This window comes from Melanostigma gelatinosum, assembly GCF_949748355.1.
Source record: "Melanostigma gelatinosum genome assembly, chromosome: 10".
Classification (NCBI taxonomy): domain Eukaryota; kingdom Metazoa; phylum Chordata; class Actinopteri; order Perciformes; family Zoarcidae; genus Melanostigma; species Melanostigma gelatinosum.
The window spans coordinates 9,149,149-9,173,691 of NC_136643.1; the positions used below are offsets into that span (position 1 = coordinate 9,149,149).

Here is a 24,543-nt window from a genome sequence, read left to right on the forward strand (position 1 = left end):
TAACTTGATTGTCCTTCACCACTGGCTGAGATGTGTGTTTTTGAGATGTGATACTTGTTTGTGGCAGGTGTCTCGCTGTGGTATGATCTACATGGAGCCTCACATGCTTGGCTGGCGGCCCCTTATGCTGTCCTGGCTCAATACCATGCCCGCCACAGTCAATGCTGCGCACAAAGACCTCATCGCTGGCCTTTTTGACCGCATGATGCCGGCCTGCCTACAGCTCATTCGAAAGGCCACCAAGGTGCCGAGCCATCCGCAGGGAATTTAGTTATTTTCTAGCATTTTACTCAAAGGGGAATTTTCCACTCAACATCTATACAACTACATGTACAAAAAAATGTTTAAATATTACTTTGAGTTATGTGTATTTCTTCATGCATGTTTAAGAAGCAAACCTTTGGGGTTTTGAAATACAACAATACAAGTCAACGATACAAACTTGTTATTCTTATCTGAGTCCAGTAGTATATTCAGACATTGCGTCCGTTTGAGTTTTCATGCGTGTTCTTTCTTTTTTGCTTTCAGGAGTTGTCACCGACCTCTGACACCAATCTAGTCAAGTCCCTGATGAATCTGATGGACTGTATGATGGATGAGTTTCACGATGAGGCAAAGATGAAGAGCATGGATGAAAAAGATATTTGCTCCTGGTTGGAGGTTTGTGTACACACCCGCTATGCTACCAATTTATATAAAGAATACAATTAATGATGATAAGATATTGATTTAAAATAGAAACCCACAAGTGGCTGCAGCATCATAAAACAACAATGCTGGGTTATTAGACAGCATTATTGAGTTACTGTAGCCCCACAACCCTACAAGGTTTAACGGTGCAGCCCAGCGTCCTGGAAGCCGTCCACCACATTTTCATAAGATCTGAGTGTTAAACGTCTACATGCATGATGCAACTTTCTGCACTCTTGCAAAAATTGTCTGTGTCTTGACCACAAGAGCTTAGAAACGGCAAGTCGACATCCAAGACCTCCAAGATTAACTGATGTTCCGCTTCACATTTCTGCACAAACAGCACTTGAGTCACTGGTACGCTGCAACGCTTAGCAAGAGAAAACCAGCAGCCAGTGAAAGAAGACAGCTCTATCATGATAGGGACTGACAAATGCCAATGGTTCCAGATACCAAAACTACACTGCATAAGCCATATATCACTAATACAGATGTTAGGAAGGGTACTAACTTCTATTTTTTTCCTATTCACCAGTTGCCAAATTGTGCAAATAGCAAAAGGAATAATACTCTGTCTAGATGCTGTTTCAGATTTCATGAACTTGTCATATGCCGAGGTAAAGAACAATCTGTAGCTGTAAAATGAAATTGGCAAAACAACTATTTCGAACTATGGTCTGAAATACTAATATCTGAAAGGGCAAATTGAACACCTATTATGTGTAGCTGGTGTGTGTTAGTTTCAGCTTAATTCAACCTTCTGTCAGTTACCACTGAATTCTTAACAACAGGTCAATTAACTTTTGCATTGCTCCTTAAACACACATCCAAAATAAAAGATTTTAGCAAACACAGTAAACACCAAAGAGCCTACCTTTTTTTCCTTTTACACATACTGCTTCCACACAAGCCCACAAAGAGTGGAAAAGTTTTAGCAGATGAGCACTTGCCTCTGCCCCCTGCCCGAGTGCCAATTGGTTTTTTTACCTCTGAATGCCCTCTTTTGACAGTACTGCTATTATCCCCCTGTGGCACGCTGCTCTGATGAATGCCTTTCAAGCCTCTCCCCCATGTTTCAGCCAGTCATTATCAAAGTGTTGAATTAATCAGCCTTTTAACAGCAGGAGCTATCATGAGGCTGCTAAGCTATTTCTAATTCCGACAGTATTCCTGCTGTTTTCCCAACAAAAACATCTCTCCTCTGTGGATTCTGGTGTTTGTCTCTTAAAGTAATCTGTACATTGGTTGAGGCATTAACATGTTCACTGCACATTTTGATCAGTACAATAATTACAAACATGTATGCGCAATGACATTTTTGACTTTCAACCCCAACCTTGCACAGTGTTTTTTTGGCTTTTGTTCCAGTATGGTGGTATCTATCTGATGAAGATTTCACCATGCAAACTCCATCTTGAACATGATTTGTTTATTTTGTGGGTTATGGTCCACAGGTTAATTAACACTGTTGAAAATTATGAAACATAAGAAAATACAAAAAAGGCAGCTGGAAAGGAAGTGATATTTTAATATACAATATAAAAAAAAAAAATTAAGTATGATTTTGAGATACAATTTTGAAGAACTGGCACTTTACATTTATCCTATAACACGTATCTTAAGTATACATTTATTCTATTGTATTTAATTGGGAAATGTTTTATATTCCACTGTATTCATCTGACAATAGTGGTTAGTAGGTACGTTTTTTCAAGTCTTTGTTAGACTATCTACAATTAGTTACAATATTTACTTAAGTACAATTTTTTAATTCTGCATTAACCGTCAGAATTGAGGAACTTTAGGGACCACTATTGCTATTATGGACAAACTGACACACATCATATACACAAATCAAAACAGTAGTGACAGTTGTCCTTTTCTTTTCATACAGGGCATCTTTGTGTTCTGCCTGGTGTGGTCAGTGGGAGCCAGCTGTGATGATTCGGGCCGGGCCAAATTTGATGCTGTGGTCAGGGAGGTCCTGGTCGGCCCTTTAAGTGAGGAGACCCGCTCCTGCCATGGCATTCTGGCCACTGTCGAAGCTCCACCTAAACAGCTCACAGTGCCTCTGCCCGATGAAGGAACAGTCTACCAGTACCGCTTCATTAAAGAGGTTGGGCTAATATATGTATTTTCTGCTTCAAGGGATGTCTTAAAATTACTGTGAAATGTGTGACATACTTCTTTATGAGCTGCTTATGGAAAAAACCTAATATACATTTTGGTCGTACATATTCCGAGTTAAAAATGGCACGAAAACCAAACCTCTCTCCGTCACAATAAAGAATAAAGAAACACAGGAGAAAGCCCCTCTACATTCCGTCTACTGGAAGAGTGACATACCCGTATTACATCTCTCTTTTCCTCAGACGGTTGGTGAAGAGGGATGCTCATTTTTTGTCTTTGTGTGACCTTAACAAAGTGTCACGCTTCAGACTCTTCACATGGCTCCACCTGCCTTGAATTTATTCCCAGTGAATTCTTATTTTATCACTGAGGATGGGGAACAAAGCGCTGCTTTCACAGCAAAGGAAAAACAAAACCAGTCCAGTTCTCTCATTTGAGATATTCTTCTTTTGAAAAAGGTGTCGATAGAAAACTATTTATTCCTGCAAATGTATGGTACATCTGAACTGTGTTACATTTTTGTCTTTAGAATATATTTTAGTAGATATCATGGTCATATTGCATCCAAAATAATTTTGGCTGAGAGGAAACTTTCATATTGCCACATAGTTAATTGTCAATTACATCTTACAACTTGATTAGAGGAAAAGAGCTGGTATGGTTTCACTGTAACAAAGAAGTTTGTCAACACAAGGCTGCTATGGATTTGATAATTGATATTTCTCTAGGCTATTGATATTAATCATTTCTAAACAACCTTTTTTTTTTTTTTCCTTCAAATTCCTCTTCAGGGCCTGGGCAGCTGGGAGCTGTGGACAGATGTGCTGAAGGCCGCTCCCCCCATCTGCAAAGACATGCAGTTCAATGAGATAATTGTGCCCACCGAGAACACGGTACGCTACATGGCACTGATGGAGCTCCTCGTCACCCACCAGAAGCCCACTATCTTCATCGGCCCCACTGGTACTGGCAAGAGTGTCTACATTACAGTGAGTTGTCTGCTATGTCTTACTTTGTTGACGTAACGCTTGGAAAGCTCTAGGGTACTTTACGTTGAGCAGAGAAGGATGTGATGTCAGAATGAAGCAGATGCAGCTACTTAACATTCATTTTGTGATGTAACCACACATAAAAGTAAATCTCTTGGCTATTGCCTGGTTATATGTGCTGGTAGACTTACCAGTACTTTGACATTATTACCTGTTATCAATACAAATGTCATGACTTTTTATTTCTTAATGCTTGTTTCTTAAGGTGGTGGCAATTCACAATAATTATTGAAAATAGTAATAGAGGTACTCTGTAGAGTTTTGCTGAGTTTATTGCAATGTTTCTCACTAAAATGCATTTCTTTTCTCATTAAACTGTCTTTTAAAATATTTTAGAACCATTATTGTGTACATGTATAATATTCTTGCTAGCGAGCTAGCTGTTATAACCTTTGCTGCCACCAACCGTTGACCGGTAGCAGGAATGTATATGTGCATAAGGCACAAACAAAACTGGGACCTATTCGTCGAGACATACTACATATTGTCAAAAAATCCACAGGACACCGATAACAAGCATGTGCTAAACTGGTTTGTTTGCTTTGTTTACAGTGGAATACAAGTAGTACACAGAATTGTACCTGTAGACTCCCTTATTATACACGGGAATTCAGCATGATCGCACTTTGCAGAGCATTACTATTTTCAGTATTTGGTCTTTTTTTTTTCTTTTTAGCTCTGCTTGTTTCTATTTTTGTCTGCTCTCCAAGGGAATTGGGGAGTTTGTGCTTTTTTTTAATAGCACAAATGATTGTTATCACATGCAGAAAAAAAAAACCTTGCTATGCTACCAATAACAGCATTCCGTAGGATGAGTGAGCATTCATTTCTAAGCAATGTAGTCACAGCCTTGGGAAACAGGAGTATGTGCTCTGAACATACAAGTTATTTGGAGGCAACACAGCTATACGCACACCAGGCGTGAAATGGCCACCTTGGAGAAATACTGAGTATCTCTCAGCACACCTTCAGCTATTCATATCAAGGGCTAATCCCCCCTTCCCTTTGCGTCATTAGTTCATCCATTAGTGTGCTCAAATATGAGACTCTGGGGTGAATAGAGATCATCTCACTCGGGAGCCTGCCTTGTTCTCCACTTCCTGCCTGGTGGAGCAGCTCTGTCCCATGCCGCTACCAGCAGACCATGGCTGAATCCCAAATCGGGCTGGAGTGATAATCAAGCAGCAGCACTCAGACCGTAAGACTATGCCTGGCACGGTGCTGGCACCGGCACAGTCGGGCAGCTGTGCACAAGCCTCCTTCAACTGGCCCTTTCTACTCCTGAGCGAGACGGAGAGAAGCCGTGCCACCGGTTCACATCACCAGTCCCCTTTAATTATGCAGGTCGTTACTCACATGATTTCACAAGCATATGTGCACAGGGGAAAGTTGGAACATGTGCTCTGGGCACATCATGAAAGTAACGTGAAAATAGATCAAATCATGATAAAATACATCAGATCACCCACAACTATAGTTATCTGTGCACTGTTCTATGCTCTCTTTTCATGTAAACAGTGAAGGCCTTTAGTCCAAAAAGGCATTTTAAAAAGTGTCTTTAAGCTTTTAGTAAATTGCCCTTTTGTCAACCCTCATGCAAAATAAGAAAAATCATCTATTACCGGTATATCCTTTTGGCCTGCAGAACATTACTGTACACCGTGCCCCCAGAGCGTAACTAATTCCCTATTTCATTTCAAAGTCATTTTCAGGGATTAACTGTGATCCAATTTTTTATCAAATGAAATACTCACTAAATGCCACATTTAATTAGATTACAAAGTTTATCACAAGCATTTGCCGGTATCAAACTGGAAATTATCATTTTGTGTGTACTCTACCTGCACAGGCTCTTTGGCAGAGTTGAACCACTTAAAAACCTCTTATTGTTCTTGCAGTTTGTTGCCATTTTGCGTTATTGTAATATTGCTTATATATAGATCATCAATGTGATGATTTAAAATAAACTTAAATACTATTTGGATTTTGATGATGATCTGTGTTCATATGTCCAATATCTCTTGCCCAGGACTTCCTGTTGAATCAGCTGCAGAAGGATGTCTACAGCCCATTATTTATCAACTTTTCTGCCCAGACCACAGCTGCACAGACCCAAAACGTTATTATGTCCAAGCTAGACAAGCGGCGCAAAGGAGTGTTCGGCCCCCCATTGCAGAAGAAAATGGTACAGCCTCTTTAAATGTTCAAATTAAGTTTTATGTGGGTGTGATGCTTGTGTGATTGTTGTCAGTGTAAAGTCAGCTGTAAAGATTTGTCGTCATTTTATAACATTTCATATTGAGACACATCTGTGAACAATGTGCATCTCAACAAAAAACTGTAGCTTTCAATATCAAATACATTGTGTTATCATCTGTATTTAATCCAAGTATGCCGATGTTATATCCCATCAGGTGATATTTGTGGATGATGTGAACATGCCAGCCCGGGAGGTTTACGGTGCCCAGCCCCCCGTGGAGCTGCTGCGCCAGTGGCTGGACCACTGCAACTGGTATGACATGAAGGACTGCTCCATGATCAACCTTGTGGATATCCAGGTCATATGTGCTATGGGTCCCCCTGGTGAGTAGCTGTGGTAGTCTAAAGCGTATTGTTACAGCAATGATACCAAAGCCCTAGATGGCTGGTCCTCGGTCTCCTAACTGTTGCTCAAGTGCTGTTGAGTTAATGTTGCAAACCGCGAGCTGCTGTTCGGCGGAGCTCCATCGCTGCGTTAAGGTGCTTACAAATAGCAAGTGTTTACCACTTCCACCTCCACTACAACTACCAGCGTATTGATATTGGCTAAAATAAGCTAGCAATCTACATGTGCCTCAAATTGAGACCGGTGTCCTGTTGTCAAAATTGGAAACAAAAATTACTGAACTGAGCTAGTAGTAACTGTTGACTGTTAGCACTCTACCAAACACATCCCTTCAGTGGGCTCTAATTGACCCAGATTGCCTTGTAAGCCATGATGAATAGTGCAAGTTGATTACACCCTCAGACATAACTGTGTGCTGTCACCAGGGAGACACAGTGTAGGTCCAGGAAAACATGCACAAATGGTGAATGAAGTTACCTCTTCAATAGCATTCCATTACTGGAAGAATGAGAGCAATGTGTGGCATATGTATATCATCTCTGCCAAATGCCATGGTCGTGAGGTGCTCTTTAGTAGATTTATGCACTGAAATAATAATGTTATAATAGAAAAAAAAATAGAATAGAGCAGAAAGAGCTTTGCAGAAAAAAATGTCTAAAACAAATAGTAACTGCATTGTAAAATCACTGGGTACTGAGTTAGTCTAGCAGAAACACTAAAAAAGTGTTCATCTGAGATTATAGTTTTTCTTTTTTTGTCTTACTTGTTTAGGTGGAGGGAGGAACCCCGTCACACCTCGGTACCTGCGCCACTTCAACACGATTACCATTAACGATTTTGATGAGAAGACCATGTATACAATCTTCTCCAGTATCTCAAACTGGCATTTCATCACACGGTAAGTGCGTAGCATGTGTAATTTGTAAGGCGCTTTTTCCAATATTGACTCAGAAGGAATGCATATGACCTCTACATGTAGCTACACCAGCGCCTTGAGGCTGTTTGACCCACAACTTTTCAAGTCCTGGGATGGTGTCCCACCACTTTTAGCAACAGAATGAATTGGAAAATATGACTAACCAAAGATCAGAAGGCAGTGTTTACCTCAGAGACCGCAAGTCCTAAAGCAATCAAATCAGTTTGAAAGCTTTTAAATCTACCCAACCCCTCCTGCAAACAGAAGTATCACTTGCATTTTAACAAGACAGCGGCTTTTTGGAAATACTTTCTCAATGCTAATGACAAAAGGAGATCGTTGAATATATATATTTAATTTTTTATGTGTTTCATTAATACAACTAAACAGGATCTCAACAATGATTTAACGATTCCATCTACAGGTTTTCTTTCCCCAAGCCATTTGCTGCTCTGACCTCTCAGATAGTTAATAGTACCATATCAGTGTACCAAGAGGCCACCAAGAACCTGCTTCCAACCCCCACAAAGTCCCATTACTTGTTCAATCTGCGCGATATCTCCCGGGTCATCCAGGGCATCTGCCTGTCGAGGCCAGAGACTGCAGATGAACCATCGGTCATCAAACGGCTGTGGGTGCATGAGGTAATGTTGTACACGGCATACCTGACAGCTATGTAACTAAAGTAAATAAGATAGGTATATATGGATAACCCCACCTGTTTGATGTAGTATTCCTTTGGAACTTCCCGTGTTGCCATCCATCCATAGCCTGCTCTCTCTCCATCTCTCACTTTCTCTCTTTTCTTTCTTATTGATCCTCAGGTTCTAAGGGTATACTATGACCGACTGGTTCACGACACAGATCGGTCCTGGCTTGTGAAACATTTACAGGCCGTGTCTCAGAGTCACATGAAGGAAAACTTCCATCAGCTCTTCCAGCATCTGGACCAGGACCATGATGGGGAGGTCACCGAAGATGACCTGCGCAGCCTCATGTTCTGCGACTTCCATGACCCCAAGGGTGAGGACCGCAACTACCGCGAGGTGTACAACCTCGACCTTCTCCGACAGGTGTTGGACTCACACCTGGAGGAGTACAACAACGTCAGCAAAGTGCCCATGAACCTGGTGCTCTTCCGTTTTGCCATCGAACACGTGTGCCGCATCTCCCGCATCCTTAAGCAGCCGAGTGGCCATGCCCTGCTGGTGGGCGTGGGCGGGAGCGGGCGACAGTCCCTCACCCGGTTGGCTGCCTACATGGCAGAGGCAGAACTTATCCAGGTTACGATCTCCAAGACCTATGGAACCACTGAATGGCACGAGGAGCTGAAGCGTATCATGACGGAGTCCACACAGGGGGAAGCTCATGGCGTTTTCCTCTTCACGGACACTCAAATCAAAATGGAGTCATTCCTGGAGGACATTGGCAACCTGCTCAACACCGGTGAGGTAAAGTGGATGGGAGGGGGCATAGATGGATTGGCGGATGAGTTGAGGTATAGATAACATGCAAAAACGGCCTGATTGGTGAATTACTGTTTGGATGAAGTCAAGAAAAATGGACATATGGATAGATTTAGAGATGGATTAATACTTTGTAAGTAAATACACTAGATGATGTAGATTGATAGAATGGTGATACAGAGAGAAGGACTGTTCTATTTTACAAAGTCAGCGTCCAAACACAGACCATTCTGTTATCTTGTGGTTGTTTCCAGGTGCCTAACCTGTTTGCAGTTGACGAAAAGCAGGAAATATGCGAGCGAATGCGCGTGTTGGACCGGCAACGTGACCGTGACAAGCAGACGGATGGCAGCCCGCTGTCCCTCTTCAACATGTTTACAGAGCGCTGTCGCACACAGCTGCATGTGGTGTTGGCCATGAGTCCCATCGGAGACGCCTTTAGGAACCGTTTGAGACGTTTCCCCGCCCTCATTAATTGCTGCACCATTAACTGGTTCCAGGTGTGTGAGTGTGTATATGCTGCGTTCTGGGGTGCTGTTGGTCGCACCAAAAGATGCCTCAGGTAGTTAATCAAAAGACAGGGACGGTGTGCAGAGCAAGAAAGTTCATCATCATCAAAGGTGGTTGAATATGCCGATTGTAAGACAAAAATTTGTTGAATTGTGTTATTTTTTACTTCAACCCTTCAAAAAATGGATGATGGACCTCAGCCTAAATCTTTATACAGGCTCCCTTTGGTGGTCACTGATGACATGACTAGAAAACCATAGCAGATATTAAAAACAATTTCATGTACAGCATATTTCCTTTCTTATCAGACCTGGCCAGAGGATGCCCTGCAGGCGGTAGCCTGTCGCTTCCTGGGGGACATTGAGATGACCGATGAGTCCCGAGAAGGATGCATCAACATGTGCAAGAGCTTCCACACCTCAACCATAGAACTATCCGTTCGCTTTATGACTGAGTTGCAGCGCCACAACTACGTCACCCCAACCTCATACCTGGAACTCATTTCCACCTTCAAGACCCTTCTGAAGACAAAAAGAGCGTACGATTTAAGATGTACTTTATGTGTACATTGTGATTTCTACTGTTATTAATGTTTTTATTACTTCATATGTGCATTTCTTCATATAAAAGCCACATTCCAGTATCCATGAGTAAAATACAAACTTATTTTCCTTATCTCACTCCGTCTTCTGCCCAGTGAGGTGATGAAGCTGAAATATCGTTACGAGGTGGGCCTTGAGAAGCTAGAGTCAGCAGCAGACCAAGTGGCCACAATGCAGATTGAGCTGGAGGTTCTACAGCCACAGCTGCGTGTGGCCAGCAAGGATGTGGATGAGATTATGGTGGTAATTGAGCATGAATCTGTGGAGGTGGCCAACACAGAGAAGGTGGTGAAAGTGGACGAAGCCGTGGCCAACGAACAAGCCATGGCTGCCAAGGCCATCAAGGATGAGTGTGACGCTGACCTCGCTGAAGCCATGCCTATCCTGGAGTCAGCCCTTTCTGCTTTGAATACTCTGACCAATCTGGTAAAAGAAGCAATATTTTTTGGGATAGTGCCCTTGTATTGACTCAAAGGCCGGGTGTACTAGAGCAGAGTAGTAGGCCTAAGTATGTGTTTTTTTTATTTATTTACAGGATATCACAATGGTGAAGTCCATGATAAGCCCACCCCCAGGTGTCAAACTGGTGATGGAGGCCATCTGCATTCTCAAAGGCATCAAGCCAGATCGCATTCCTGACCCGTCAGGCTCCGGTAAAAGAGTGGAAGACTTTTGGGGCCCGGCCAAAAAGCTTCTGGGAGACATAAAGTTTCTCCGAAGCCTCCATGATTATGACAAGGACAACATCCCACCGAATTTCATCGCCATCATCCGCAACAAGTACATCACCAACCCAGACTTTGTACCATTGAAGATTCGAAATGTATCCAATGCAGCTGAAGGCATGTGTAAGTGGGTTTGCGCCATCGACAAGTATGACAAGTAAGTAATGTTCGTCTCTTGCCATGTTCTCGGTTATGAAAATGGATGCATATTCACGAAGCTTGAGAGAGCTTTTCATCCGTCTAAGTGCGTAACGTGAAGCTTGGCTATTTATAACTTCACAAGAATAAACATTTTCCTGGAGCAAGTGTACCATGCATATGCCAAGTGATGAATACAAAAAAATCCAAATCAAGCTGCAGATCATTTAAAAGGAAATGTTTGTCATTATTGTTCTGACAATCTTAAATGTTACCCATATTTATGGATGATAAAGGTTGTCATTTATACCCAATACATGACGATACAATTCCATTTTCCACTTACAGTTACGTTCATACGAAGAACTATGTTTTCTGTTTTGGCACTGTTTGTCATTTAACTATTTGCTCAGTATATCGAGCGCATTAAACTCATTTAGGATTCTGCACTGCTGATGAGGTTCCTTAACGTCCTCAAACTTATTACATCCTCCTTCAGAGTGGCCAAGGTGGTGGCTCCCAAGAAGGAGAAGCTGGCACGGGCTGAGGGGGAGCTGAAGGTGGCCATGGGGAGCCTCCAGAAAAAGCAGGCTGCCCTCAAAGAAGTCCAAGACAAGCTGGCAAAGCTTCAGGACACTTTGGAAGATAACAAAGACAAGAAAGCTGACCTGGAGAACCAGGTTTGTGCTTTTTAACTTGCTCCGGGTGGCACGACCTTCATGCTGCTACTTGACCTGGGGAAAAAAGCCACAGTGCGACACACTTTTGCTTTCCTCCTCGTCCTCTGATGTCCTCCAGGTGGATCTGTGCAGTAAGAAGCTGGAGCGAGCTGAGCAGCTTATCGGAGGCCTGGGTGGAGAGAAGACGCGCTGGAGCGAAATGGCCGTCAATCTCGGAGAGCTCTACAACAACCTGACTGGGGACATCCTTATCTCAGCGGGCATAGTGGCTTACCTGGGAGCCTTCACCTCCAGCTACAGACAGGTAGGCTGAGGGAGTAGGTAGTGCACACTTGGAAGTGGATTGTAATGTATTAATTATGTTACTTAAAGCCCTGCACCGAACATAGAGTTTTTCAAGTTCTTGGTTTTGGTATCACCCTATGTGAATATGACTTAATACACACTTGGTTAGTGTACGGTACTGTATTTCCCCTCCAGGATATTTCTACTTTTGTTTGTGTGAAAGCTTTGTTTAGAGTATAGTCAATGTAGGACTCTTTAACATACTCTGAGATAACGCGCAGACTAATAAAAGCCAAATGCTTCAGAGTAAGTGAACACGAAGGCACTTTTCCTTTTTGCTCCTTTTGCTGAGTCTCCAAGACCAAGCCTGTGTTCAAAGGTCAACTTTTACACTGTGTGGAGGCCATTGTGATGCTGGACAGAAAGGAGGAGAGTGGATTAGTTATCATTTCTGTAGACAGCTAAAAATGTTCACTCGCTACTATGCTCTTGTTTGTGGATAGGTGTAAGCATTGTTTTTCATTTATTCTGCGTGAAGTAAAAAAAAAAGTCCTGAAAAAAGAAATGTCTCCTCTCCAGGATCAGATGGAGGAGTGGATGAATCTTTGCAAGAGCAGAGAGATCCCGTGCTCTCCCAACATGTCTCTGATGAACTCTCTGGGCGATCCAATAAAGATTCAGGCATGGACCATCGCTGGCCTACCATCAGACAGCTTCTCCATAGACAACGGTATCATAATCTCGTGAGTATTAAAGACAATCTTTACATAGCATTCTCCCAAGAGGTAAACACATCAATGTGCCCTCGGTACTCAGGGTAGTATTGCAGAGAGAACTGTGGACGTCTCAAGCAACTTTCAAGCTGCTCCTGATCCGAGTCATTTAATATTGAGATTCTGACAACAGCCATTGTAAAAAAATGTCCCTACACAATAAAGCTGTCCAGTCCAGTACAAGGACAAGATGTGGACAGCATGTCAAAATGGCATAATAACAAGAAGACAAACTGAAAACTGGCTTTTTAAATGCACCTTTTTTTGAATGAAAGCAACATTTTAGAGCCTGCAAATTGTTGCTGAAATAGAGGTAAAGCAATCAATCTCTTTTTTAAAAAACCCACAGGCCCTCTGCTAGCTCTGAGCGTGAATATCTGCATTGAACCTGCCGTTGCTAGGTTTTTTTTATGCCACTTCATGATTTTACTCACTCACTGTGCATTAGGAATAGTTTCCAGTGATTTAACGGAGTGCTGCTGTGTGCTTTTGACAGCTGCTGTACCTGGAGCACAATGGCATACAATTCATTAAAGGATCAAGATTAGATTGCTCACTACAAATCAGTCCAGCCCAATGAAAAACGAGACCACTGTACGACGGAACTTTGTAACCATTCCTGGAAGCCCAAGTTACATTGTCTGATTCAACCTTAAGGTGCAGCGAAATGAAGACACAAGGCATCTGCTTGTTTGTGTAAATGAAGCAGTGACATTGCTTTTTAATCACAATACCATGGCCCCTGGTGTGCTATCCATATGTGAGCCTTCTAACTGTGCTCAAAGGGAATTTTCCCCCCCGAAGCTTTTCTCAACATCTCAATTCTTGTCCTCCCACATCCCCCTTTACTGTTGCGATGTCTCATGTTTGAGACTGGATCTCTTACTCCGACACGGGGCAGCACCAAATTGATCACTGACCTCTGTGTATGTGTGTGCGCTTGTAGGAACGCCAGGCAGTGGCCTCTGATGATTGATCCCCAGGGCCAGGCCAACAAGTGGGTGAAAAACATGGAGAAGGCCAATAGTCTGCATATCATTAAATTGAGTGATGCTGACTTTGTACGCACTCTGCAGAACTGCATCCAGTTTGGCAGGCCAGGTGAGCACAAGTCTTTCTCTCATTTGATGCCTCTGCTGTTGCTGCCTGTGTGTGTGTGTGTGTGTGTGTGTGTGTGTGTGTGTGTGTGTGTGTGTGTGTGTGTGTGTGTGTGTGTGTGTGTGTGTGTGTGTGTGTGTGTGTGTGTGTGTGTGTGTGTGTGTGTGTGTGTGTGTGTGTGTGTGTGTGTGTGTGTGTGTTGTATGCATGCGCCTCACTCACATTGTTGCAGTTCCTCTTACCGCCTGCTGAGGTCTCTCTTCACCACAGGGACTAATTATTGCTGTGCAGAGAATGTTTTTCTCCTTTGTTCTCTGTTCTGCAGAGGAATAATTCATACTAGCAATATTTCTGAGTGAGATGTTCCAATGAACCTTTATTCGGACCTACTGCACCATCAGTGTATAAAACTACTGTAAATCACACAAATGTGGTGGAGAAATCAATTTTGCTTCCTGAACTAACATTTTTATTGCCCATGATCAGGGTCATATGCACTTGTGCAGGCAGACGTCATGTGACGATTATTTTGTGCTGGTTTTTAGGAGTGTGTGTTTCCTCGTACTTTAGTCTTCTCGCAGGATTAGTCGGGGGGTTGAGAGGGAACGGAAAGGGAAGAATTAGAGCTAGAAACAGACAGAAGCAGCTATACAGCCATTAAAAATACATCGAAACAATGACTCATCTCAGGCAGCCACTGGGTCTTTGCTTACTGGCAGATTGCAAGGCTAACGGTTCAGGGAGTAGCTTGTCCTTGCAGGGTGCAAAATAGTCCCCAGAGGCTACAGTTTCCCCCTCCACGGCCAGTTCTCCTACTTCACAGTTTTACGGTTTCTTGCTGTTTTTATTAGCTGCCTGTTATGTGCTAGTATTCTTTATTTTAGCATGGTTGAAAAAATGTTTCCCTGCCCAATGGCTTAATAAAAGGCTAGACTCATGTTTAGTAAATGACACAAAGTACTGTTTAATCTATCCGTTGATATATTGATGGGATGTACCCAGACTAAATAATGCTCCAAAGCAATTGGAGAAGAAGGTCGACCTGATTCGGTTCACCATCTTGGGAGAGAAAGTTCATCAGCTGTCACTGGCTCTGAATGCTGTCTAAAAACTTTTATTATTATTACCTCAGGCGTCATGTCAATTATAGATGGGCTTTTGCTCTTGACATCAGAACAGCATTATCATACTTAATGTGAAATCACATTAATAATTATGTCATGGGAATAAGGCACTTGATCATGTTTTACTTGCCTCACTGATTTTCTTTTTTTAGTATTGCGCATGTGCGTCACCAGAGGCAGGAAGACACACACAATGACATGAAGTCAGAAATAACAAAAATATTTTGAGAACAGTTTTTGTCCAAGTATATTATTAGCTGATGCTAAACGGAAGGCTACCATAGATCACGGAGCCTTCACAGCAAATGAGAGATCACCCTTAGTTATTAACCTGGACGCTACAGCAGCTCAAAGATTGGTCTTTGATGTGATGTCAGGGCCAAGACGTATCATTTTCTCCAAGACAATATAATATAATATTATACTTTAATAAACATTGAACATTTTCTTTCAGTGCTGCTGGAGAATGTCGGAGAGGAGCTGGACCCTATCCTGGAGCCTCTGTTGCTGAGACAGACCTTTAAACAGGGTGGTGCCGTGTGTATCCGCCTGGGAGACTCCACCATCGAATATGCTCCCAACTTTCGCTTCTACATAACAACTAAGCTACGCAACCCACACTACCTGCCTGAGACCTCCGTCAAGGTACTGTATACAGTGAGAAACAGCCTCAGGCGGCGGTACATTTTTTACTATCCCAGGACACTTTCACTCGTTTCACATTGCAAAACCTCATTTTATTATTAACATGGAAAATACAGTGACTCTAATACCCAACCACATATCAATGCTACAGCGCCTATTGTTTAACGTTGTTGTGTTCATTCCACACAAATAGACCTCGTCCTCAACATGTATTTGTGTGTTCGGGATTGTCCCGTTACCGCCACCACTGCAACCGCCATCCATACTCGCACCAGTCACACACAAAAAAAACATACTCCAGACAGACAGACTTGAGCCTGCACACGCCTTTAGTCATGATGACAGTAATCAGAGCATTTCCTCGCAGTCGTCACACGGGATGAATCGTAGTAATATTGGTGATCCATTGACTTTTCATCCAGAGCCATCAAGTCAAAATTGCACAAATTTGTCCAATATTTTAAAAACATTCCCGTTGGCCTCAGCTCTGCATTGTGATAAAAGCTAATTAGCACAGATTAGCATGCTAACCACGCTAAACTAAGATGGTTAACATGATACACATTATAGCTACACAATATTAGCATGGTAGCATTTTCATATTGAGCATGTAAGCAAACTGATTTTAGGATTTAATTCAAAGCACTTCTGTTCCTAACAAAGCTGCTAGCATGGCTGTAGACTCGTGGTCTTGTTTATTTAAACATTTAAACTCAACAAAATATTGTTTGTTGTACTGAATAGTTAGTTTCGACCATTATTTTCCGCCTACAGATAGATGAGCCCTACTTGTTGGTTCCCACTTATTGCATCGTACCACTCAAATGGCAGCACGTTTTTACCCCGGCAACACAATGAATCATCATTCACTGTTAGCACCTCTGGAGCACACACTGGCCCTAACAAAAAAAAAAAAAAAAAAGAATTCCAAGAAAAGGAGCATTAAAGGAAACTGCATTACAGAGAGGCAAGGGGTTGGAAAGCATTACTGAAGATCATATTTCAAGCTTCTATTTGCAGGACCCAGCTCTTTATGGGCAGCCATTAGATAGATTCAACTCGTTTTTTCAAAACTGGCTTAATCCTTTTTTCTTATTTTTGCTTCAGTCTTTTTTTTTTGCCTACTGTACAGTATACTATGGGGCTTCCATTATATCCATAAAGCCCTATTTGAAATTCAATACTTTCAAATACAAGAGGGCAAGTATCTAGTGAACCAGCCTTTAAGGAGCTCAAGGGATGAAGGGAAGCGAAGAAGGAGGGTGTATGTGTGAAAAGGACAAACGGGAGATTTATATGGGCTCCGAGTCTTTACCACCAGCTGAGTGGGTCCGCAGCATCAATAGAAATGGAATTAGGCCCCGGAGAAGTGCACTCGTTTATTAGGGCAGGGAGTAGATAGCAGATATAGGCTTTTAACCTCCGGGTAAGTGCGGAGCAGAATGACTAAGGCTGTGTGGTAAAAGACACACTTACACACTTTTCACAGAAAAGGAAAAAAAGTAAATGCATCCTACCTGTGCTCTGCCAAGGCTGGAGTGGTTATTGGAATTGATTGGATAGGAGGCTCGTTTGGGAGAACTGCACTGAAGCCAAGATGATCAGAGCTGCACTGTAAAGTACCAACAGACCAAAACACACACACCACACACAGAGACAGAATACTGTATACTGTACAGTATGTCTATGTAGTTCTTCCTCTGTGCCGTAGGTGACCCTTCTGAACTTCATGATCACCCCAGAGGGCATCCAGGACCAGCTGCTGGGTATTGTGGTGGCCCGGGAAAGACCCGACCTGGAGGAAGAGAAACAGGCTCTCATCCTGCAGGGAGCAGAGAACAAAAGGTCCATAACATAGCACACACACCAGTCACTGGTCAAATGAATTCAACTTAATCAAATAAAATGTCTCCCACTTCAAAGTGGAAACTGTAGACATGTCAAATTGTTCTCGCACTTTCATCAGACAACTGAAGGAGATTGAGGATAAAATCTTAGCGGTGCTCTCCTCCTCCGAGGGCGACATCCTGGAGGACGAGACGGCCGTCAAGATCCTCTCCCGCTCCAAAGTGCTGGCCAACGAGATCACGGAAAAGCAGGCCGTGGCTGAGGTGACGGAGCAGAAGATCGATGAGACTCGCAAGGGCTACACACCCATTGCCGTGCACTCAGCCATCTTGTTCTTCTCCATTGCCGACCTGGCCAACATTGAGCCCATGTACCAGTACTCCCTCACCTGGTTCATTAACCTCTTCATCAGCTCCATCGACAACTCAGACTTGAGTGAGGACTTTGAGCAGAGGTACGCAGGGCTGACAAATGCACTAGCCACAAGCCCCTGGAGCTTCTTATCCACTCGAAAGAGCTAATTTGACTTTTAAACTTATAAAAAAGAAAATAGTGTAAGACCATTCATAGTGTATGAGTGTGGGTGACTTTGTGAGTTCTGTTTGGTTTTGAAAAAGATTATTAAAATGCTAGATGTGTCTTCTTCAGACTACAGATCCTGAGAGACCACTTTACCTACACGCTATATGTCAATGTGTGTCGCTCACTGTTTGAGAAGGACAAGCTGCTCTTTTCCTTCTGCCTCAGTGTCAATCTGCTCATGCACAAGAAACTGGTAGGAATCACACACACGCTGCACACGTGTACAGATTTACAACACTTAAAAACCGTAGATAAATATATTGTCTGATTAGTTTGTTTTTAAGTGGTTAGCTCATCAAACAAGCTGGTTAGCCTAATTTTTCTCAATCAGACCTCTCTATGATTGCTGAAGATCATCTGTATCTTCTATTTTCTATTTGCATGGATTTTTTTTATGCAAATATAATCCCTGAAGTGGTCAACCCATGAATCACTATAAATCACAAATTCCGGTTAATCCTCCTCTGTGTTAACACTGTTTTCGATGAATGCCGTAGGTGGATGAGGGGGAGTGGCGCTTCCTTCTGACGGGTGGTGTGGGCCTGGACAACCCCCACCCGAATCCCTGCACCTGGCTCCCCAAGAAGTCTTGGGACGAGATTTGCCGCTTCGATGAATTGGAGCGTTTCAAAGGTCTGCATCAGGACATGGCTCGCCTCAGGAACGAGTGGAAGACGGTCTACGACAGCCCAGTGAGTGTCTTTAAGCTGCCTGGCCGTTCTGGGTGGGGCTCCTGCCTTTGGGCGTCGTATATGTTTCTGTGATGGTAAAGACAAAATCAGCATGTGCAGAAAAAGGCACCATTACATCAGAAACATCCAAGAGAACTAGAAGGAGAGGAACATCTGTAAATCCCCCCAACATGCAAATGTTGTCTGTGTATGCATATTAATATGGCTGGCACTGCTGGTGTCTTGTTAGAAACTGTAAATGTGTTGACTTTCAGCTGAAAATGCTGTCGTGATTAGCAGTTCACGAGGTTAGCTGTTAAAACTGGGTCACATTTAGCACCACAAAAACGACACATCAAGCTGCAGCTGCTGCCTCTAAGAGCACCTGACCATTTAGATTCTGAGCAAGGGTCAATATAAAAACATGTTGAAGATATGTAGGGGTTTCAGCATTTTGCCAACAGACAGTGTCTGTGGATACACAGGCCTAACACACACAATCTTAGGCAAAACTGCTTGGCAACAACGGGAGCTTGTGTTTGTCTGTGAAGGGTGACCAAACCTTGCATCAGTGCCATCTTACGTGGCATGCACTGCTTTGATGTGACGCTATTTGCAGTCGATCTTTCAAAGTGTTCCCACTCAGATTACGGCCAACCAAGTATAGGTGTATATATGGAGAACATCTCTGGGTTTATATAATAACTGTTTGTTTTCTTTTCCCTTCAGCATGACTTTAAATGCTCTTTAAAATACAACAGGTACATCATATGATGACGTATTGGTGTTGAGCCGAGCTATTTGCCCCTAACTTAGTGGTGACTGTAGACTGGTCACTTAGGCTGAGGTTCCAGTAAGCTTTCCTGATAAAACCTGGACAACAAACAAAAATCAAATGTCTCATCAGTATCAAAGAGAGGGGGCAGTGATGGACCGTGGATAAGATAAGACGTTAAGTAGACAGAGGCAGAGAAGTCCGTTGACTGGAAAATAGTGTTAGCAGGTGTGGGATGGATGAGAAAGGGAATAAGTGAAGAGGTTAAATCTTCCAGTGGGTTTGGCACATGAACCACAGGCCAGCCTCGCCTATGCTGCAGCTCAGCATGCAAGCTCACAACACACATGCAGCCCCCCTCACAACACACATGCAGCCCCCCTCACAACACACATGCAGCCCCCCTCACAACACACATGCAGCCCCCCTCACAACACACATGCAGCCCCCCTCACAACACACATGCAGCCCCCCTCACAACACACATGCAGCCCCCCTCACAACACACATGTAGCCCCTTCACTTGCCCCCATACGTCACCTTTTTGCACATTCCATTCACACACTATTGGCTCTTTTGTGTTCGATAATATCAACGACATATGTCATCATTTAAAAATCTTTATTTTTTTCCTTCTTTATAGCTTTCCCAAGAAGTTCTGCTTCTACTTTTGGCTCCATTTTGCATGTCTGCAAATTTGAAAATATTCATTTTTCATTTTTGATAGCCTGTCAAACCGGTCTTAATTGTTTATTTACTACAGTGGGATCATATTGTGGAACTTTTTATGTTATAATATTTGTTATGGTTGTTTAAATCCTTATTAAATTCACATTCTATATGTCTTTACTCCGTCTTAAACCATTTGTAATTCGGTGAATCAAATCCCCCAAAGCTTTAAGTTTCAACTTATTTCAATTTATGTCAAATAACTGATATTTATTAGTTTAAATGTTGTGTTGACAAAAGGGGAGAGGGAAGTGAGAATGCAGATTGAAAGTAATTTGCCAGGTGTGGATGATGCGCACACTCGCACACTCTCTCCATCTTTGAATTATAAAGAATCTAAGTTGAAGTTTTATCTCATTAAATCTTTTCTGTTCCTGTTTTGCCAGTCACATCTATGCAATCTAGATGCACAAACAGCTGTTTAATCAACGTGTGGTGCACCACACATGCTTGTCTCTTTGCTGTCTGACACACACACACACACACACACACACACACACACACACACACACACACACACACACACACACACACACACACACACTCTCTCTCTCTCTCTCTCTCACACACACCATCTTTTGATTTATAATCAACAGAATCAGGCACAGCACTTCTATCCAATTAAATGTAGTTTGTTCCAGTTGTAGAATTCACATTTATTCAATCTTGATGCAAGAACAGCTGTTCAATCAAGCACACAGGCGCTCACACACCCCGGTACACACAGAGAATCCCCAGGAGATTCTATATAGGTGTATCTGTCTCAAAGCACCTGCCAACACACATAGCCACAAGTCTGTTGACAAACAGCCTGGGGAAAGGAATTCCAAAAGTTCCCGCTACCATTGCGCACATCCTCTGGTACACTTGTTCCAGGAATGAATCAGACATATTGTTCTGACCCAGTACCCAGTGGCTTTTTTTTTGGACCTTCCTCCACTTTTTCCTCTTCCCCGGTCTTTGTTTTTTCAAATTTACTGTATGTATTTATTTCCCCTCATTGCTCTCCTCCCCATTTACATTACAGATTGCCCCTCTTTTGCTTAATTACAATGCTTAATTTTGAAACGGCTCGATACAATGCAACCCCACCCCATAAGTTCTCTTGTCCTCATTCAGCTGCGACCGAATTCCTACACTTTCTTCTCTCAAGGAATTTGAAGTAAGATTTTAATGTACAGTCTGAATTCAATATGTTTTGTCATATCTGCAGAACCCCCATCAGACTCCCTTCCCTGAAGGGTGGCAGGACAAGCTGAGCCAGTTCCAGAGGATGCTGGTGATCCGTTGTCTCAGACCAGACAAGGTCAGTTCATACACTGTTTTCCACAAGATGGCAGGATGTTATTTCGATATTGAATTTTAACTTGATTTCTCGAAATGTCTCTATTATCTACAACATTTTTTTTCTGGAAATACATCAGTAAACGGTAACGATGAACTCATTCCATCCATGTGTCCCCCAGGTTATTCCCATGGTGCAGGAATTTGTTTCCGACAGTTTGGGTCGTCCCTTCATCGAAGCGCCGCCCTTCAACCTGAGTAAGGCCTTCGTTGATAGCCACTGCTGTGCCCCCCTCATCTTCATCCTCTCCCCCGGCTCCGACCCCATGGCTGCGTTGCTTAAGTTTGGAGATGAAAAGGTACGGAGACACCTGGGAAGTTCAGCGGCTTTGAAGCCTGCTGTGTGTACAAACTCAAAATGAAAGGGGAACTTGAATCCTCCAGATTTCCCAGGCTTCCACACTGGTCTTAAAAGCACTGAAAATTATTTTGGCTCCTTCCCGGTCAGAAAGCAGCTATAATTGAGTGAGTGTGTGTGGGTGTGTGTGCGCACGTGCACGGCTGTTCTCATCCCTCAGGGCTTTACCGGTAACAAGCTGACTTCCCTCTCTCTGGGCCAAGGCCAGGGTCATATTGCAATGCGTATGATTGAGACGGCCATCAAAGAGGGCACCTGGGTGGTTCTTCAGAACTGCCACTTGGCCACATCGTGGATGTCAAGACTTGAGAGAGTCTGTGAGGTCAGAAGACACAAACACACACACACACACACACACACACACACACACACACACACACACACACACACACACACACACACACACACACACACATACACTTTTAATACACCAGATGGGAACAGTGCACATTACACCTGTCTTCCGATACATTTCTAAACGTGGTCTTTGTGGCTGTGAGCAGGAGCTGAACCCAGACACTACCCACCCAGACTTCAGGCTCTGGCTGACCAGCTACCCGTCTCCCACCTTCCCCGTGGCTGTGCTTCAGAATGGGGTGAAGATGACCAATGAGGCTCCGAAGGGCCTCCGCGCCAACATTGCACGCTCCTTCCTAATGGACCCCATCTCTGACCCGGAGTTTTTTGGCAGCAGCAGCAAACCGGTCAGTGTGTGTCCTGCGCTCCTTTCTGTCTGTTAACACCCCCCCCCCCGCTGTGTATTTCAGAATGTGTTTGTTTCAGCTGTGGAAATACTCAACAACCACCACTATTTATCTAATCATTGATCTAAGACAAGGCATTCCATTTATGTTTATCCACCTCCTCAGGCTGTATTCAAGAAACTACTGTACGGCCTGTGTTTCTTCCACGCCCTGACCCAGGAGAGGAGGAAGTTTGGACCTTTAGGCTGGAACATTCCGTACGAGTTCAATGAGACCGACCTCCGGATCTCTGTACAGCAGCTACACATGTTCCTTGAACAGGACCAGGTAGTTATTTCAAATCTCTCCTTTCACCAATTACTTTCATATTTCTTAAATGAATCATAGTATTTTCACGATCAGAAGTTTCCCGTATACCATACACTGTGGGATGCAGACTAGTGCGTACTGCATATGAACACAGTATTGTTCTGTCAAACATACTTTGCAGTACATGCACTCCCATGAACTGACTACATATCTCTGGCTCTCACATGCAGATGCACAAACACCATCTACTCCTACGTACATATTCCACATCTAAGCCCACTATGGCTCTTACTGTACAAGTTGGTTCCTCTTCACTCAAGTATCCGCTTTCATCAGCCATGTTCAAAAACCCTCTTGACATTTTTCCACAAACCGATAGCACTCAGTCCCTCCGCTATTCCCAATCCCTCCGCTGTGGCTGAGAAAAAAAAGTGGCGGAAATAAACTACTGAGGGGATCTTTTTTATTTTTTATTTTTTTTCAACGGAGTGACATTTTCATCTTGTAGCCAAGTGCCGATCGCTGAATTTGTAAGAGAAATCCTCCTCCAGAAAATGCCACAATGGCCACAACCTTTCACCTCCTGTTGCGTCACTTTCAAGTCTAGGTGGTGAAGTGAATTTCAGCCAGCTGTTGTGTTTTGGAAGATCGTACACATAACAATAAGAATGCACGCACGTACTGATATCATCCGATTTTTGATGCTTACCTTATTTTAAACAGGAAACTCTAAGGCATGGGTATTCTTAGGTTCCCGTGTAAAATGCAGGATTTCTTGTTCGCTGCAGGAAGTGCCGTTCGATGCCATCCGCTACATGACTGGTGAGTGTAACTACGGAGGTCGCGTGACTGATGACTGGGACAGACGGACCCTGCAGACTATCCTCTCCATCTTCTACACTTCAAAGGTCATCGAGGACCCCGACTACAAGTTTGATCCCAGTGGGCTCTACTATGCACCAGCTGAGGAAGATGTAAGAAACAGAAAATCACACCGCCTTGCTGTCATTTCTGATTGCAAAGCATCAAGAAGTTTTTATTTATTTAGTAAGCACAAAAAAATGCATACAAGATTTACAGGAAGTAGGTAATGCCATATGTTATTGCCAGGGGAAATTAGTGCTATATTCCACATAGTCAGGCAAATATGGACATCTTTAGAGGGAAAGATGAACTGACTGATAAGTCACTCACTCACTTCACCACCAAGGGAGGTCGTTAACTGTTCAAAAGCACTTTTTAAATGTCATCATCTAATAAATACAGTTTTGTTTTTTTTGACACTCAGTGATTGTTTCTTCACAGTAGGGTAACTACATGTGTCATCTGCTGCCAGGGAAGAAAATCAGATCCTAAAGCCCCAAACATATCTCTCCCCCTCCTTATCCAAATCAAGAATGTATTCTACACAAACATATTGTGGCTGGGTTGCACAGCACTAGGAGCTGTTATGTAAGCGCTGTGCTTTGCATCAGTGACACTGTGTTGTTGTTGTTGTTGTTGCTGTTGCAGTTGCAGTCACTATAGTTTGACCTTCTTGAGACACCGTAGCATAGACATATCATGCAGCATGTTATTTAAGTATGAATATCAAATGTCTAATTGATATATGCTCCCACGACGTTGGAGTTCAGTCTGTTAGAAGAGCACAGCTGACACGGCTCCTTGACTAGATACCCATCAAGTTACCCCAAAGTGCTGGAGTATCACTGCCTTGGAAAAACTCGAGAAAAGTGAAACTGAAAATGTGTTTGTTTTTAAACAAAGCATATTACAAGACTCAGTTG

The 24,543-nt window shown here is 43.1% G+C and overlaps 1 protein-coding gene across 1 annotated transcript in view; it reads left to right on the plus strand.

Moving 5' to 3' along the window:
• The window catches only part of dnah7 (dynein, axonemal, heavy chain 7), a gene marked incomplete at its 5' end in the record, with an annotated part of 66,169 nt that overhangs the window by 31,654 nt on the left and 9,972 nt on the right, over positions 1–24,543 (plus strand). The window contains 28 exons of the mRNA XM_079276599.1: positions 68–244; positions 529–660; positions 2,585–2,806; positions 3,612–3,809; positions 5,899–6,054; positions 6,284–6,452; positions 7,246–7,372; positions 7,815–8,034; positions 8,215–8,841; positions 9,111–9,356; positions 9,675–9,904; positions 10,064–10,394; positions 10,504–10,850; positions 11,331–11,511; positions 11,630–11,815; positions 12,376–12,539; positions 13,516–13,670; positions 15,246–15,436; positions 17,148–17,281; positions 17,403–17,738; positions 17,933–18,059; positions 18,364–18,558; positions 21,255–21,347; positions 21,508–21,684; positions 21,904–22,065; positions 22,247–22,447; positions 22,613–22,774; positions 23,545–23,730. Coding sequence (XP_079132725.1) covers positions 68–244; positions 529–660; positions 2,585–2,806; positions 3,612–3,809; positions 5,899–6,054; positions 6,284–6,452; positions 7,246–7,372; positions 7,815–8,034; positions 8,215–8,841; positions 9,111–9,356; positions 9,675–9,904; positions 10,064–10,394; positions 10,504–10,850; positions 11,331–11,511; positions 11,630–11,815; positions 12,376–12,539; positions 13,516–13,670; positions 15,246–15,436; positions 17,148–17,281; positions 17,403–17,738; positions 17,933–18,059; positions 18,364–18,558; positions 21,255–21,347; positions 21,508–21,684; positions 21,904–22,065; positions 22,247–22,447; positions 22,613–22,774; positions 23,545–23,730 — 5,832 coding nt within the window. The remainder of the gene's footprint in view (positions 1–67; positions 245–528; positions 661–2,584; positions 2,807–3,611; positions 3,810–5,898; positions 6,055–6,283; positions 6,453–7,245; positions 7,373–7,814; positions 8,035–8,214; positions 8,842–9,110; positions 9,357–9,674; positions 9,905–10,063; positions 10,395–10,503; positions 10,851–11,330; positions 11,512–11,629; positions 11,816–12,375; positions 12,540–13,515; positions 13,671–15,245; positions 15,437–17,147; positions 17,282–17,402; positions 17,739–17,932; positions 18,060–18,363; positions 18,559–21,254; positions 21,348–21,507; positions 21,685–21,903; positions 22,066–22,246; positions 22,448–22,612; positions 22,775–23,544; positions 23,731–24,543) is intronic.